Genomic DNA, 12,711 nt, shown 5'->3' with positions numbered 1-12,711 from the left:
CATTACTATGGTTGAAGAATATCCAGAGTATGAAAAGGTGTGTGCTTGTCTTCACTTGCTGCATGTTTAAATATGGCTTTGCGTGTCTTGTCCCTCGTTTTTATGTTTAATTAAAGGTTTAGATGGAACATGAGTTCTAAAGCATAATTACAATGATGCTAAGATGTGCAGAGCTTCCCGTATGGCAGATGATTTTGAATTATGCTAAAACTCTTGTCATACGAGAAGGAGGTACATGTTACATTTATTTTTATCAAAGTCATCTGGTTAGAGTTTGAGTAACGCTACTATAGTCAGAGCTTCAGTAGTAAATTTTATAGTTGTCTGCTCTATTGGCACTTTTGAGGACTTAGTGAGCCACTTCTAACTCCTGAAACAAGCTAGTAGTGTTAAGTGTTGGTGGCCTCAATGTAAGGTATCTCTTTAAGAAAGACTTCAAGGGTTACGTGCTTGAGGTTTGTCAAGAAACACTGTGATCGTGCCTCTTAGCAAGGAAGTATTGTTGGAATGTTGTGTATTCGCTTCAGTCCTTTCTCTGACAGAGTGTTCATTCACTGCCCAGTTTCTTAAATGATTCTTGAATTGTTTTCCTGAAATTTGTAATCTTTCTCTTCTCTTTTTATCACTATTCATCTTTCTGTCTTCCTCCTCAATGATGTAGACTGGTTCCATAGTTTCTTGTATGCTTTTTCTTTGCAGAATTACTTGGGGATATACTGAAAGATCAGCCGCAGGAAGCAGATGGAATTGACTCAGTAATCGTCGTGGATAACGTTCCCCAGGTTGGACCAGACCGACTTGAGAAACTCAAGAATGTCATCCACAAAATATTTTCCAAGTTTGGTAAAATTATCAATGAATTTTATCCAGAAGCAGATGGGAAGACAAAAGGGTAAGTCGTGATAACTCCTACTAGAAACAGGATTGAAACATTGCTCTGACTTACCCCTGTCAATATTTTTATGGCAAATTTTATGGTGACCTCATAGTCGTGCTCATCACTTCTTTCTACCTTAGTCTGTACAATCCTGACATCTAGTCTCAGTGACAAACAGAAGTTCCCAAGGGAGCTGAGAAGCTTAATAGCTTATTAAGCTACAGTGTGTGGGGGAATTAATTGTGGAAGCAGTTTAGCTGGGTTTGGAAGACAAATTTCTGTCCAGTACTAAATGAGGGGTTTTTGGTTAATTTTCTGCCATGGCTAATTAATAGGTTAAAGGTCTATTTTAGTTAAAAACTTAGTAGCAGTGGATGTAGTGTTTATTGCAAAACCAACTGTTGATATCCTATCTCTGGTTGCCAGTACTTATGGTTACATTAGTGACTCCATCTTCCTGAAGTTCAGCGAGCCCTTTCCCCTTTGTCAACTTCTGATCCGTGTTTATTGCAAAACCAACTGTTGATATCCTGTCTCTGGTTGCCAGTACTGTTCCTGGTTAATTGCAGCATCTGAAATTGAGGAGAAAACTAACCAGAAGTGATCAAGCCCAAGGGGAGAGGGCAAGGGGAAGAAAGTTTTAGGGAGAGAAACCAGGCAAAAAACAATCTGATTAATCTGATATATATGCTAATTTAGTTCATCCCCATTGTTTCTTTTTTACTTATTTTATTTCTCTTCATTATAAGCCTGTTATGTAGTCAATGATGACTACCTACTTTTGTCCTCCTTCATTGTAGGTACATCTTTCTGGAGTACATGTCTCCATCTCATGCAGTGGATGCTGTGAAGAATGCAGATGGATACAAACTGGATAAACAGCACACTTTCAGAGTCAACCTTTTCACAGACTTTGATAAGTGAGTGCAGCTGTCGTGTGTGTCTCTAGATTTTGGGATTCTAATCAAGATTAGAGTGCTTGTACGACATGTAACCAATAAATTGCTCTTTCAGGTACATGACAATCAGTGATGAATGGGAAATCCCTGAGAAACAGCCATTTAAGGATTTGGTAAGGATTTTTTTGAAAAGTGGAAAGAATATTCAGCATAGTATGAAATTATCACTTAATTGCTGGAGTGTTCATATGAAAATAGAAACGGAGTGTTAGGAGTGTTGCTACAAGTAGCTGTAGTGATTGCGTGCTCCTGTTCCTTCATTCTCACTGTCATGAAGTGACAGGAAGAACTTAGTGGTTCTGCTTAGTGGTTCCACACAGGGTAAAACTTCAGTAAATAATGATTTTGAACAAGTCATTTAAAAATAGAACTTTGTAAGCATTTTCTTATATTTTTAACTGCTTGAGGCAAAATTCTGTGTTTGTAACCACTAGCTTTCTAAAAAGTCCTGTGGATGAAGGGATGGGTTTAAAAAACAAACAAACAAACAAAAATAAAACAAACAAAAAAACCAACCAAACAAAAACCACACACCAGAAAAACACCTTAATTTATTTTAGGCAAGAAGTGTTAAACATCATCAAACCACCTTGAAGGTCCACTTTTTTATGATCTATTCTTTTAGCCTCCAGTAACTAGTAGTTTGAATTATTTAATTTCACTTTAAAAACTTGTTTGCAATGGTAAAACTCCAAAGTTGCACGCTCTGTGTAAGACTGAGTTCAACCTGCCAGGCAGATACTAGTTTGGTGAAAATGTAATCTTAGCCTTTGACTCCCTAATCATTTTTTTTGCTTCTGTTTTTCTTAGGGGAATCTCCGATACTGGTTGGAAGATCCTGATTGTAGGGATCAGTACAGTGTGATCTTCGAGTCAGGAGACCGGACCTCCATTTTTTGGAATGATATCAAGGAACCTGTTCAAATTGAGGACAGAGCAGTGAGTGTCCTGGAAGTGCTGTACATTGCAGATACACTGTCAGTCTCGTTCATTTTATGACATTACAGGTTTTTCTTTTTGTTTCTCTTTTTTTAAGAGATTTTTTCCCCATTGCTGAAATACTTTTTTCTTCCTTTTGAAGAAAAGTGGTGAAATTACATCTTTTAGAATTAGACTTAGCTGCTTAGGTAAAACAAATGTGGAGATCACTTGTTTGTGGTGGTCTCCTTTTTTTTATTTTTTTTTTAAACTGGTCCATGATGCCTATTAGTTCCTTTCATCTTTATATTATAGGTGATTCAGAAAGACCTGAAAATGCAAAGTCAGAGTTTGAGGAGTACTGTTCATTAGAGCTGAGTATGTGCTTAAGTATGCTGCTTCTGATCACTTTCTGCTGACCGCAGAAATGCTGAAGAGGACTAGCTGGTTTGGTAATAGCATAGAAAAGAGAGGGTTAGTGTGCATGTCTGCTGCAGGCAGTTGACTTGCTGAGAACTGTCAGTACCCAGAAGCATTTTCTTTAATAACCATTATGCATTACAGTAGAAAAGTTGTCTCTGGGTTGATGAGTAATTTTGCTCCTCACCATGGTCTATATTGCTGATACTTCTCTAACTAAGCTGAAGGTCAAAGAACTGTGTTGTTGTTAAGAAATTTGAAATATTTACCCTTACTTCTGAGAAGGGCTTATTCTTACCAGAGCTGAAAGACAACAAGGAAACCCAACCTTGTTACATGGGTTTGTAAAGGTTGTCACTGTACCTGGAAAATGTTTTTGGTGATCAGTAAGTTGGAAAGATCTCAATTGAGAGTTTTCAACCTGAAGAATAAGTATGGTGCATTATGTGCATGAAATTAAACTCTACAACTAGTCCAAGGTATCACTAATTCTGAGATCTTTCACTTAAGTAAATGAATTTTCAAAATGTGATACTACAAGCCACACATTCTTTTCCCTTTGAGAATCCAGCATGAAATTAAACCTTTGTGTATACTTTTTTGCTTTAAATCCAGCGATGGACAGAAACCTACGTACGGTGGTCGCCAAAGGGAACCTACTTGGCTACGTTCCACCAGAGAGGCATCGCGCTTTGGGGTGGAGAGAAGTTCAAGCAGATTCAAAGGTTTAGTCATCAAGGAGTGCAGCTTATTGACTTCTCGCCCTGTGAAAGGTACAGAGTATGACATTGGTTTGGAATAAGGGATCAAAAGCATGAAGCACACACATTTTGGCTGCTGTGCTTTCAGATCTCCTGTGACTGGGGTCTTCTGTTTGCCTTTGCCTTTGGAAGCACTGCTTTTCCTGCATAAATCCTTCTTAGACTGAGTAAAACTATTCCTGACTTTTCTTTGACTTCAGCAAAAAAACTTGACATAATCTGGAATAATCACTCTACAAAACTGAGCTAACAATTTTCCTCCAAGATGTTCTTATCCCAAAGGAGAAGACCATATTTTTTCCTCTTCAGTTGGATGGGATGTCTGTAGTGTTAGATTTCTAGTTCTCTGAAAAGTTTCCATTGAGTAGCGTCCTCCAAATCTGTAGTATTGAAATGAATTCCTTGAACTTCCTTTAACATTAAAGAGTTCTTTAGAGGAGGCTAAAATAATTTCAGGACTGAGATGTATCTTTTGCTAGTTCTTAAATAACATATTTGGAAACACCTAGGTTTTATGTTTTATTGTATTAAGGAGAGATTATTTATCTTTAAATGGAGAAGTCTAGTGTACGTATAGTTCAGGTTGGCTAAGGTCAGTGGATTCATGCTTGGTTTGAAACCAATGATGTTCTCATGACGAAACTATATAGTAGGTAACAGTGTCTTTGGTGAATTCCCCTCTATTGTAACATCAGTATGGGAAGATTTGTACATGAATCTAGATTTCAGCCAGAGGAATGCCAGGGAAATAATGTGCCTTGGAAACTTTCTCCTCCTTTATCAAACTGTTCTTATTTTCCTTCCTCTTCAAAAAATCACATTAGAGAAACTACTGTTTGAAATTGCATTTCATTTAAATATTATTTGGATGAAAGCCTGCTTGTACTGATGTATCAGATGAATTTCCAATGGTGAAGTTGGTTATTTCTTTTGTAGGTATTTAGTGACCTTCAGCCCTTTGATGGACACTCAGGATGACCCTCAGGCTATTATCATCTGGGATATTCTGACTGGGCAAAAGAAGCGAGGATTCCACTGTGAAAACTCAGCTCACTGGCCTATTTTTAAGTAGGTTGAGAAACAGAATTAGAATAGAGAGAACAAGTAGTCCCAGACTTCATTTAATAAAAAAGCAATTCCTATCTAATATTATCTATCTTTTTTTTTATTTGCTTAGGTGGAGCAGTCATGATGGTAAATTCTTTGCTCGGATGACTTCAGATACCCTCAGCATCTATGAAACACCTGTGAGTTCTTGGGGTTTTTTGGGGTTTTCTTGGGTTTTTTTGCATAACACTTACTACATTACAACATTAGTCTTTCCTGTGGTATCTATTTTAAAGGATGCATTTTAATAATACACTCTAGAGCTGGGTTTAAAAGGGGAGAAATCCGTTTGCTCTTGTCTTGTTCTTTCCTGGGTGAAAAACTTTAGCTGAGTCTGACAGTAAATGTCAGAGCATGCTTTAGATGGACTAGGGAGCTCAATATACTACTTAAAAAGAGTCAGTAGGATCAAGGCTATGTGACGCCTCCCAGCTCCTGGAGGCAGATGAGTGCTAAAGTACCCAAAACACACTATAAATTGCAGCCTAATCTAGTCTGGTTTGCTTGTTCATTATCATTCAGGCTGCAGTACTCATGAATTCTGTAGTGCAATTTTTATTTTATTTGAAATTGTGGTATACATATGTTCATAATAAACAATAAGGATACAGGATCTCTGAAAACTGAACACAATTTCCTAGTTCATGTGCTGTAATAGTAGAAGGTGGTGCATGTAAATACAAGAACGTTACTAACTTGAAAATTCACACCTTTCTCTTCTTTTAGTCTATGGGTTTGTTGGACAAAAAAAGCTTGAAAATCACTGGGATAAGGTGAGTCTATTTCTTTGTAAAGATAACTACTCTAGTTGGAATTTTTATTTCTGGGTGAGAGAAATCTTTAGACTGTTGACTAGAGCAAATGGCCTTATATGTTGAAGTGATAAAATTAGACAAACTGGCAAAAAGGAATGGAAAATTCTCCAATTTTTTATGTCAACAGTTAACGGCTTCTATGCTTTGAAATCCTCTTTGTGATACTGCTTAATCCAGGGTCTAGCTTCAGAGTCCTGTTCCTTGTCTACAAAACAAGGACAGTTTATTGGGGAATATCTCCCTAACAAGATTTATATGCTGGCTTAAAACAGTGTGCTGTGTGCTGCCTGTTGGCAAGGAAAGGGACTGGTTTTGTGCACGTCTACGCAACAGCTACTGATTACTGTGAAGGGTTTTTGAGGTACTTCTCTGTAAAGCAACAAGAAAATTAAGTGTACCCAGGTGCAAGAAGATTGTCTCCAGTCTAATTTTATAGGGTTTTTTTGCTCATTGGTTTAATCAGCCTGTTTCTTAGATTTTTGGCGGTTGCACTGGGTGTAACCCCTTCTCTGTAGTGAAATGTACTCTTTTGATAATGTTGGTCACGTAGCAAGTTTAAATAGCAAGTTAAAAATCTGTTTTGGTGTGATATGTGTAAGGTTATTAAATTGTCTTCAGCTGCTTGTCTGTATCTGTCTTTATTATTGAGAGTTGATACTTGTCCGCAGCATTCAGATACAATGATTAAAATGGGTTTTGCTTGTAGTATTTCTAACTAAAAATGAAAATGGTGTATTTTTAACTTTCTTCCTGTAGAGACTTCTCATGGTCTCCAGGTGGTAACATAATTGCTTTCTGGGTGCCTGAGGACAAAGACATCCCAGCGAGAGTGACTTTGATGCAGCTGCCTTCTAGACAAGAAATTCGTGTGCGGAATTTGTTCAATGTTGTAGATTGTAAACTGCACTGGCAGAAGAACGGGGATTACCTGTGTGTGAAGGTGGACAGGACTCCCAAAGGCACACAAGTATGTGGCTTCTGATTATATTCATAAAATTTGGTTCTATATCATGATGACACCTCTTTTTTTTTTTTTTTTTTTTTAAGTACTGTCTTTTAATATAGACAGTGTAAATTATATAATGCCAAAGCTGGTTTTCATTTTTTTCCATTTGAATTGGAGGCACGTGGAGAGCAAAATGTATGCAATGCTTGCATCAAAGATTTGCTTTGACTTTAGTGGCATCTTGGACTTAGGTGAGAGCTATGTGCCTCGCTGCTTTTCCTAAGCAGTTGTTGAACAACACGTAGGTCATGGTGTACAATGCACCATATGTTTATCTGTCTTAATTAAACTTCATAAGTCTGAAAAGAAACAAAAGCTTTTGTTTAATTCTTTAGTTATTCTTTATCAGAACAGAAACATTTAGAATGTGTTCAGTGATGAGCTGTGCTGTATTTATTTGTTCCCATTAAAGAAACAGATCTTGACTCTGTCTCTCATCCTGCATTCTGACAGGCTAATTGTGTAGTTGCCCTTCTCTGCCTAGTGATAAAGTTATTTGCTCTACTGCTTCTGTGCTGGATAATGAGCTGATCTTGGCCTTTGCAGGGAGTAGTGACCAACTTTGAAATATTCCGAATGAGGGAGAAACAGGTGCCAGTGGATGTGGTAGAAATGAAAGGTAATACCAAGTACTTCCTTACTTTTGATCTTTAACTTTTTTGAGTAGATGCTTGCATGTTTCTTAGAAATTCCTGACAACATGTGACATAATTAGGAAGTTAACTTTTTTGAGAGGAGCTGCAGTATTCATGTCGCAGGACTTCTGGTGTAAAAATGAGAAATCAAAACTTTTGTTGTTACTCATGCCTGTGACTGACTTGAAAAATTACAGAACTGTAAATCTTTTATTAATAAAGATGGCAGGGCTGATAATATGAGTGTATTCTGTAGAAGATGAGAGAAGTAGAGCTATGCCCCCTTTTTTTTTTATTTTTATTTTTACAGAAAGCATCATAGCCTTTGCTTGGGAACCAAACGGAAGCAAGTTTGCTGTGTTGCATGGAGAAACTCCACGAATTTCAGTTTCCTTTTACCACGTTAAAAACAATGGGAAAATAGAACTCATAAGTAAGTAACTGTGAAAACCAAGTGAAAGGTGGGGATACTAAGCATTTTGCATGGCAATAGATGCAGTAAACTCAAAGTCGTGGTTGTTACCAATGGATTGTATGGCAAAAGGTGCCAATTTGATTTTCTGGTGGCAGTTAAACTGTTTTCACTTTGAATCACTCCAGGGTCAGGGAATAAAAGGCTAGAATAATTTTGTGGCCTTGGGAAATTCATGTGTGGTGATAGCACAGACTTGGCTTGCTTCAGAGAAAGTTTATTCCTAAGTTAGGTGTTGGGGTCTTCTGATATCATTCTCTTCTTTCTTTGGACCTACTGGATTTTGTTTGTAGAAGTCTAGAGCTAAGGACTGTTGTTAAGAGTTGCTTGCAGAGTTCAGAAGTGTTTTCAGGAATGGGTGGAGTTGGCCTCTTGTAAGATAATTGGTGACATTGGATTGAGATATTTTTCTGAGTTTGTTTTGTTTCTTTCCAGAAACGTTTGACAAACAGCAGGCAAACACGATATTCTGGAGTCCTCAAGGGCAGTTTGTGGTGTTGGCTGGCCTCAGAAGGTGAGTATTGTACAGGTGACTGAACACCACCTTCATTTTAAGGAGGAAAAAGCCTAGAGTGTCTCATCAAGAAGTGTTTGGTATCACCAAGAACGTTCCATTACTATGTTATCCTGATACAGCTTTGCAAAGGCAAAGGAAAAGAGAGATACAATTTCATGATGTGACTTAGTCCTTTATAACTTTTACCTGCTATTTTTGCCACATCAAATGACAACTGTGTTTTTCAACAGAAAAGTGGATGTTTAGAAACACTTCTTGGCTGTTAAATACTGACTCTCAACTAATCCAGTTTGCAACATGCACAGGGTTCTTACAATGCATCTGTTGTCATAGCCTTGTGCTTCCTCATGGGCAATACTTCATACTTCTTAATGACAAAGCTGTTTTGTAAAGTGTTGTAAAGAAAGTTTCATGGAGCAAGTGAAAATGATTTTTATTAACCAGTTGAGTAGTAATTGCCTTTACATGGTTTCAGACAAGTGCTGCTGTTCATCTTAGAAATCTATGGTTTTTCTTTAATCTTATCTTCACTACTTAAGTATCTGTAGGCATATGATTGTTAAATTTTGGCTGTAATTTACGTGTGGTATGTTTCCACTGTGACTTTAAGAACAGAAATAAAATGGGTTAAGGGTCAGTGAACATAGAAACAAAAGTGTCATTCTCACTTGGGTTTTTGTTCATCATGTTGCTTTTTAGCCATAGAGACTGACTGGTATGAGCTTGTCTCTTGGTTGCTGTGAAAATTTATCTTTGTGCGAGGACTTGTAAAGGTGCAGTTTGTGAAATGCTTTTTAAAAACCAGACTCTACTAGTGTGTAAAACAGTCTGTCTTCTTTTGTCTTTGCAGCATGAATGGTGCCTTAGCGTTTGTTGATACATCTGACTGCACCATGATGAATATTGCTGAGCACTACACAGCTTCAGATGTGGAATGGGATCCTACAGGCAGATACATTGTGACTTCTGTGTCTTGGTGGAGCCACAAGGTACTGATGGTTTTTTTTTCTTTTCCAGTGGTGTTAGAAAGGGCTATTGGTTAGGAAGACAAAAAGAACACCAGTCACTGATTGTATGACTTAAAACCTGCACCATAGTTTCATATATTAATTTCTGAACATCAGAATTTATTTGGCCCATTAGCTTCACTGGCTGCCCAAAATAAGTTCTGGAAGGGCAGTTGATGAGTCTAAACAAAGTGTCTTTTTAAAGCATTTTCATTATATTTTTAGCAGTTTGAAACCTGATCTCCTTGTGGTCCATACAGAACAGCAGGGTTATTGCACCTTTCATTACTTTTGCTTGGTTCCAGCCACTGCACTGTAATCCTGTCCTGTACAAGTATAGAATCTGAGACTTAAGAATACAATAGAAGGGCTGGCTTAGTTTCAAACTGTTGTATTCCTCCAAAAGGTAACTTCTTGCAAAGCTTCAGTGGAACAGATCTTTCGCTGAGGAATTTGATTTGTGTAAGGAAGACACTAACAAAAAGAGCACCCTGGTTCTGTTGATTAATGGTGCTGATTTTATAAAAAAGACTCTTAAGACATAGAGTGAGGACCAGAGTGTTAAGTCACAGCTTATCAGGACTGAGATGGTGTACTACTCTTCCAGGTGGACAATGCATATTGGTTATGGACCTTCCAAGGCCGTCTGCTTCAGAAAAACAATAAAGACAGGTTCTGTCAGCTTCTCTGGAGACCACGACCAGCTACCTTGCTCAGTGAGGATCAGATAAAGGTAGTGTGTTCCACTGACTCTTTCTGCTGACTTTGGTTTGGTGTATAAGCATATGTGGTTCACTCCCTCTTCTTGAGGGTGAAGCTTGGACTGTTACAGAATCACACAATTGCCTTTTGCCCTGAATTGGGGGTCAGGGAGAGGGGAACAAAAAAAAAAACCCAAACTCACTTTTGGTGTGGCTGTAGCTATTAACTGTTCTTTAAGCACAGAATATAAATGGTAACAAGTTGTTCTTACAGTTAGGGTACAGTGAAAGGGTATCAAGAATAAAAAAATTGAATTTAGCTGTCCAGACTTAACTAGTTGCATGTGTACAGAAGTATTTACATTACATGTAAGCCAGGAAGAACAAACAAAATCATAGTGAATTATCACTGCATTTTTAAAAAATGCAAAGCCTGCTTAGGCCTACTGAAAGAGTTCTTGCAGAATCTGATCATTTTGATTGCTAGTCTTATACTCTGGTTGAAATAATATTTCCTGTTTTACAGCAAATTAAGAAGGACCTGAAGAAATACTCAAAGATATTTGAGCAGAAGGATCGCCTGAGCCAGTCTAAAGCTTCAAAGGCAAGATGCTTTTGGAATATAATAATGTAGATGAAACTCTTGTAACCTGTCCTTAGCTATTTTGTAGTGGTGATATATAAGTTAAGTTTCTTCTATAACAAATATCTGTGTTCATCTGAATCTAGATGTTTAGTTAGTTCCAATGGGTAGTTCGGGCAGATGCTACTAAACTCTCAGGTTAAACAGTAACTAATCTGGAGAGGCACTGGTGATACTTTATTAAGCAAAGGTGATTAAACTTTGGGATTCTTGGTGAACTGCTGTATTAGCCAGTCTTGAAATTAAGGAAAAGCTCTTTAAATTAAAAATCTTTTTTATTTTTAAGTCAGTAGAAAGTATGTTCATGAGAAAAAAAAAAGTTTGACTTGCTAACAAAATGTATTTCATTTGGAATGATTGATTGGGGAGGTTTAATGACTTCTTCCTGCCTCTGTAGGAGCTGGTGGAAAGGAGACGTACGATGATGGAAGAGTTCAGAAAGTACCGCAAGATGGCACAAGAGTTATACATGGAGCAGAGGAACGAGCGCTTAGAGCTTCGCGGGGGTAAGCCACACGGAGTACTTGTGAAGGCTTCCTGCTGGGTAACTGCTGCTGCTTGCAAAACAGCTACCCTGTTCCAGGGGTTCATCCACTTCTTCTCTCCTTCCTTTTCCTGGCAGAACTAGTCCTGTGTTCTCCAAAGGTTACATTTGTACTTTTTATCCTGAATCACAACAGATCTTTGGGTTTTTGTTGGTTTGTTTTGGTTTTTTTTCATGGGAGAAAGTGCAAATAATGCTGGCTGCCAGATTTTGGTATCTGTGTTCTACCTCACCTCTTTATGCTTCAAGGCAAGCATTTGCTTGACCTTGGGATAAGACTGTGAAGAGATTTGGGTGTTGCATTTAACCAGAAAATCCTGCAGAGAGACAGTAACGCTTGTTTGTCATTTAATGAATTTAGCATGTCCTTGTTATGATTTAAAGCACCAAATACCTCTTATTTCATTCCTGTTTTAAGGACTGCTTGTGTCAAGGGCATCAAATCTGTCCCTTGCTGCCTTGTTTGATGCATTCAGTGTTAATGTTTTCTCCATTCCAGGAGTAGACACAGATGAGCTGGACAGCAACGTTGATGACTGGGAGGAGGAGACTGTTGAATTTTTTATCAATGAAGAAATTATTACCCTTGCAGAACCAGAGTAATTAATAAAACTGTGGTAAGATGGCATACCTCTCAGCAGAGAGAAACTTTTTCTGTCAGCTCTTTCTATAGATTCAATAATTTGCTTGAGAAAGTTAGGTCTGTTTGCAGGAGTGAATGAGTTATTCTCTGAGTTGGTTTATGTCTTCTCTGTGGCTAGAGGGGACAAACAAAAGCTTTTTTTAAAATTAATCACAGATAGTTAGGTTTATGAGCTGTGCTGAGCAGAATACTGTGTGTGTCTTGTCTTGCTAGAGTGATCAAACCCACAACACAGGGTCAACTTTGAAACACCATGAATTGCAGACTAACAGTTCTGTCAGTAGAAGCAATTGTATTTAGTATTAGAAGTTTTGCCTTTTGGAAGAATCGCATGTTAGCTGAAGACTGAACAGAGTTTAAATACTGTACTGATGACTACACAGCAAGTTAACTGTGGGTTGATATAACTTTGAGCAGATATTTAAATATCCACATGAACTCTGCTATCATTTTCTAGAGACGTTGGGTAGAATTCAGTAATAGCAGATCCTCACATGCTGTCGTGGTTTGTTGCTGAATATCTTTTATTTAATCCAGTGTTTTTGCTGATTCCTTGTTGTGAATTCATACCATATATTTGTACGTTGAAAATAGAGGCTACTTCCAGCCACTGTTGTATGAAATGTCCTTTAGGGGCCTGATATTGTTGTATTGAGGAGGGAAAAGATAGTTTAATTGTGAAGGTG

At 37.8% G+C, this 12,711-nt stretch overlaps 1 protein-coding gene across 1 annotated transcript in view; it reads left to right on the top strand.

The window, feature by feature from the left end:
• The first annotated feature begins 704 nt into the window (after positions 1 to 704).
• The window catches only part of EIF3B (eukaryotic translation initiation factor 3 subunit B), a 12,793-nt gene continuing 786 nt past the window's right edge, over positions 705 to 12,711 (top strand). The window contains exons 1-17 of the mRNA XM_010175458.2: positions 705 to 892; positions 1,678 to 1,797; positions 1,892 to 1,949; positions 2,647 to 2,775; positions 3,790 to 3,947; positions 4,872 to 5,003; positions 5,113 to 5,182; positions 5,769 to 5,815; positions 6,614 to 6,824; positions 7,410 to 7,482; positions 7,809 to 7,931; positions 8,406 to 8,484; positions 9,338 to 9,476; positions 10,102 to 10,227; positions 10,722 to 10,799; positions 11,236 to 11,344; positions 11,882 to 11,999. Coding sequence (XP_010173760.2) covers positions 1,697 to 1,797; positions 1,892 to 1,949; positions 2,647 to 2,775; positions 3,790 to 3,947; positions 4,872 to 5,003; positions 5,113 to 5,182; positions 5,769 to 5,815; positions 6,614 to 6,824; positions 7,410 to 7,482; positions 7,809 to 7,931; positions 8,406 to 8,484; positions 9,338 to 9,476; positions 10,102 to 10,227; positions 10,722 to 10,799; positions 11,236 to 11,344; positions 11,882 to 11,985 — 1,737 coding nt within the window. The 5' untranslated portion in view covers positions 705 to 892; positions 1,678 to 1,696 and the 3' untranslated portion in view covers positions 11,986 to 11,999. The remainder of the gene's footprint in view (positions 893 to 1,677; positions 1,798 to 1,891; positions 1,950 to 2,646; positions 2,776 to 3,789; positions 3,948 to 4,871; positions 5,004 to 5,112; positions 5,183 to 5,768; positions 5,816 to 6,613; positions 6,825 to 7,409; positions 7,483 to 7,808; positions 7,932 to 8,405; positions 8,485 to 9,337; positions 9,477 to 10,101; positions 10,228 to 10,721; positions 10,800 to 11,235; positions 11,345 to 11,881; positions 12,000 to 12,711) is intronic.

This window comes from Antrostomus carolinensis, unplaced genomic scaffold (assembly GCF_000700745.2).
Source record: "Antrostomus carolinensis isolate BGI_N321 unplaced genomic scaffold, ASM70074v2 scaffold24589, whole genome shotgun sequence".
NCBI classification, from domain to species: Eukaryota; Metazoa; Chordata; class Aves; order Caprimulgiformes; family Caprimulgidae; genus Antrostomus; species Antrostomus carolinensis.
The sequence above is the reverse complement of the archived record's forward strand: the minus strand, read 5'-3'. Positions and strand labels throughout refer to the sequence as shown.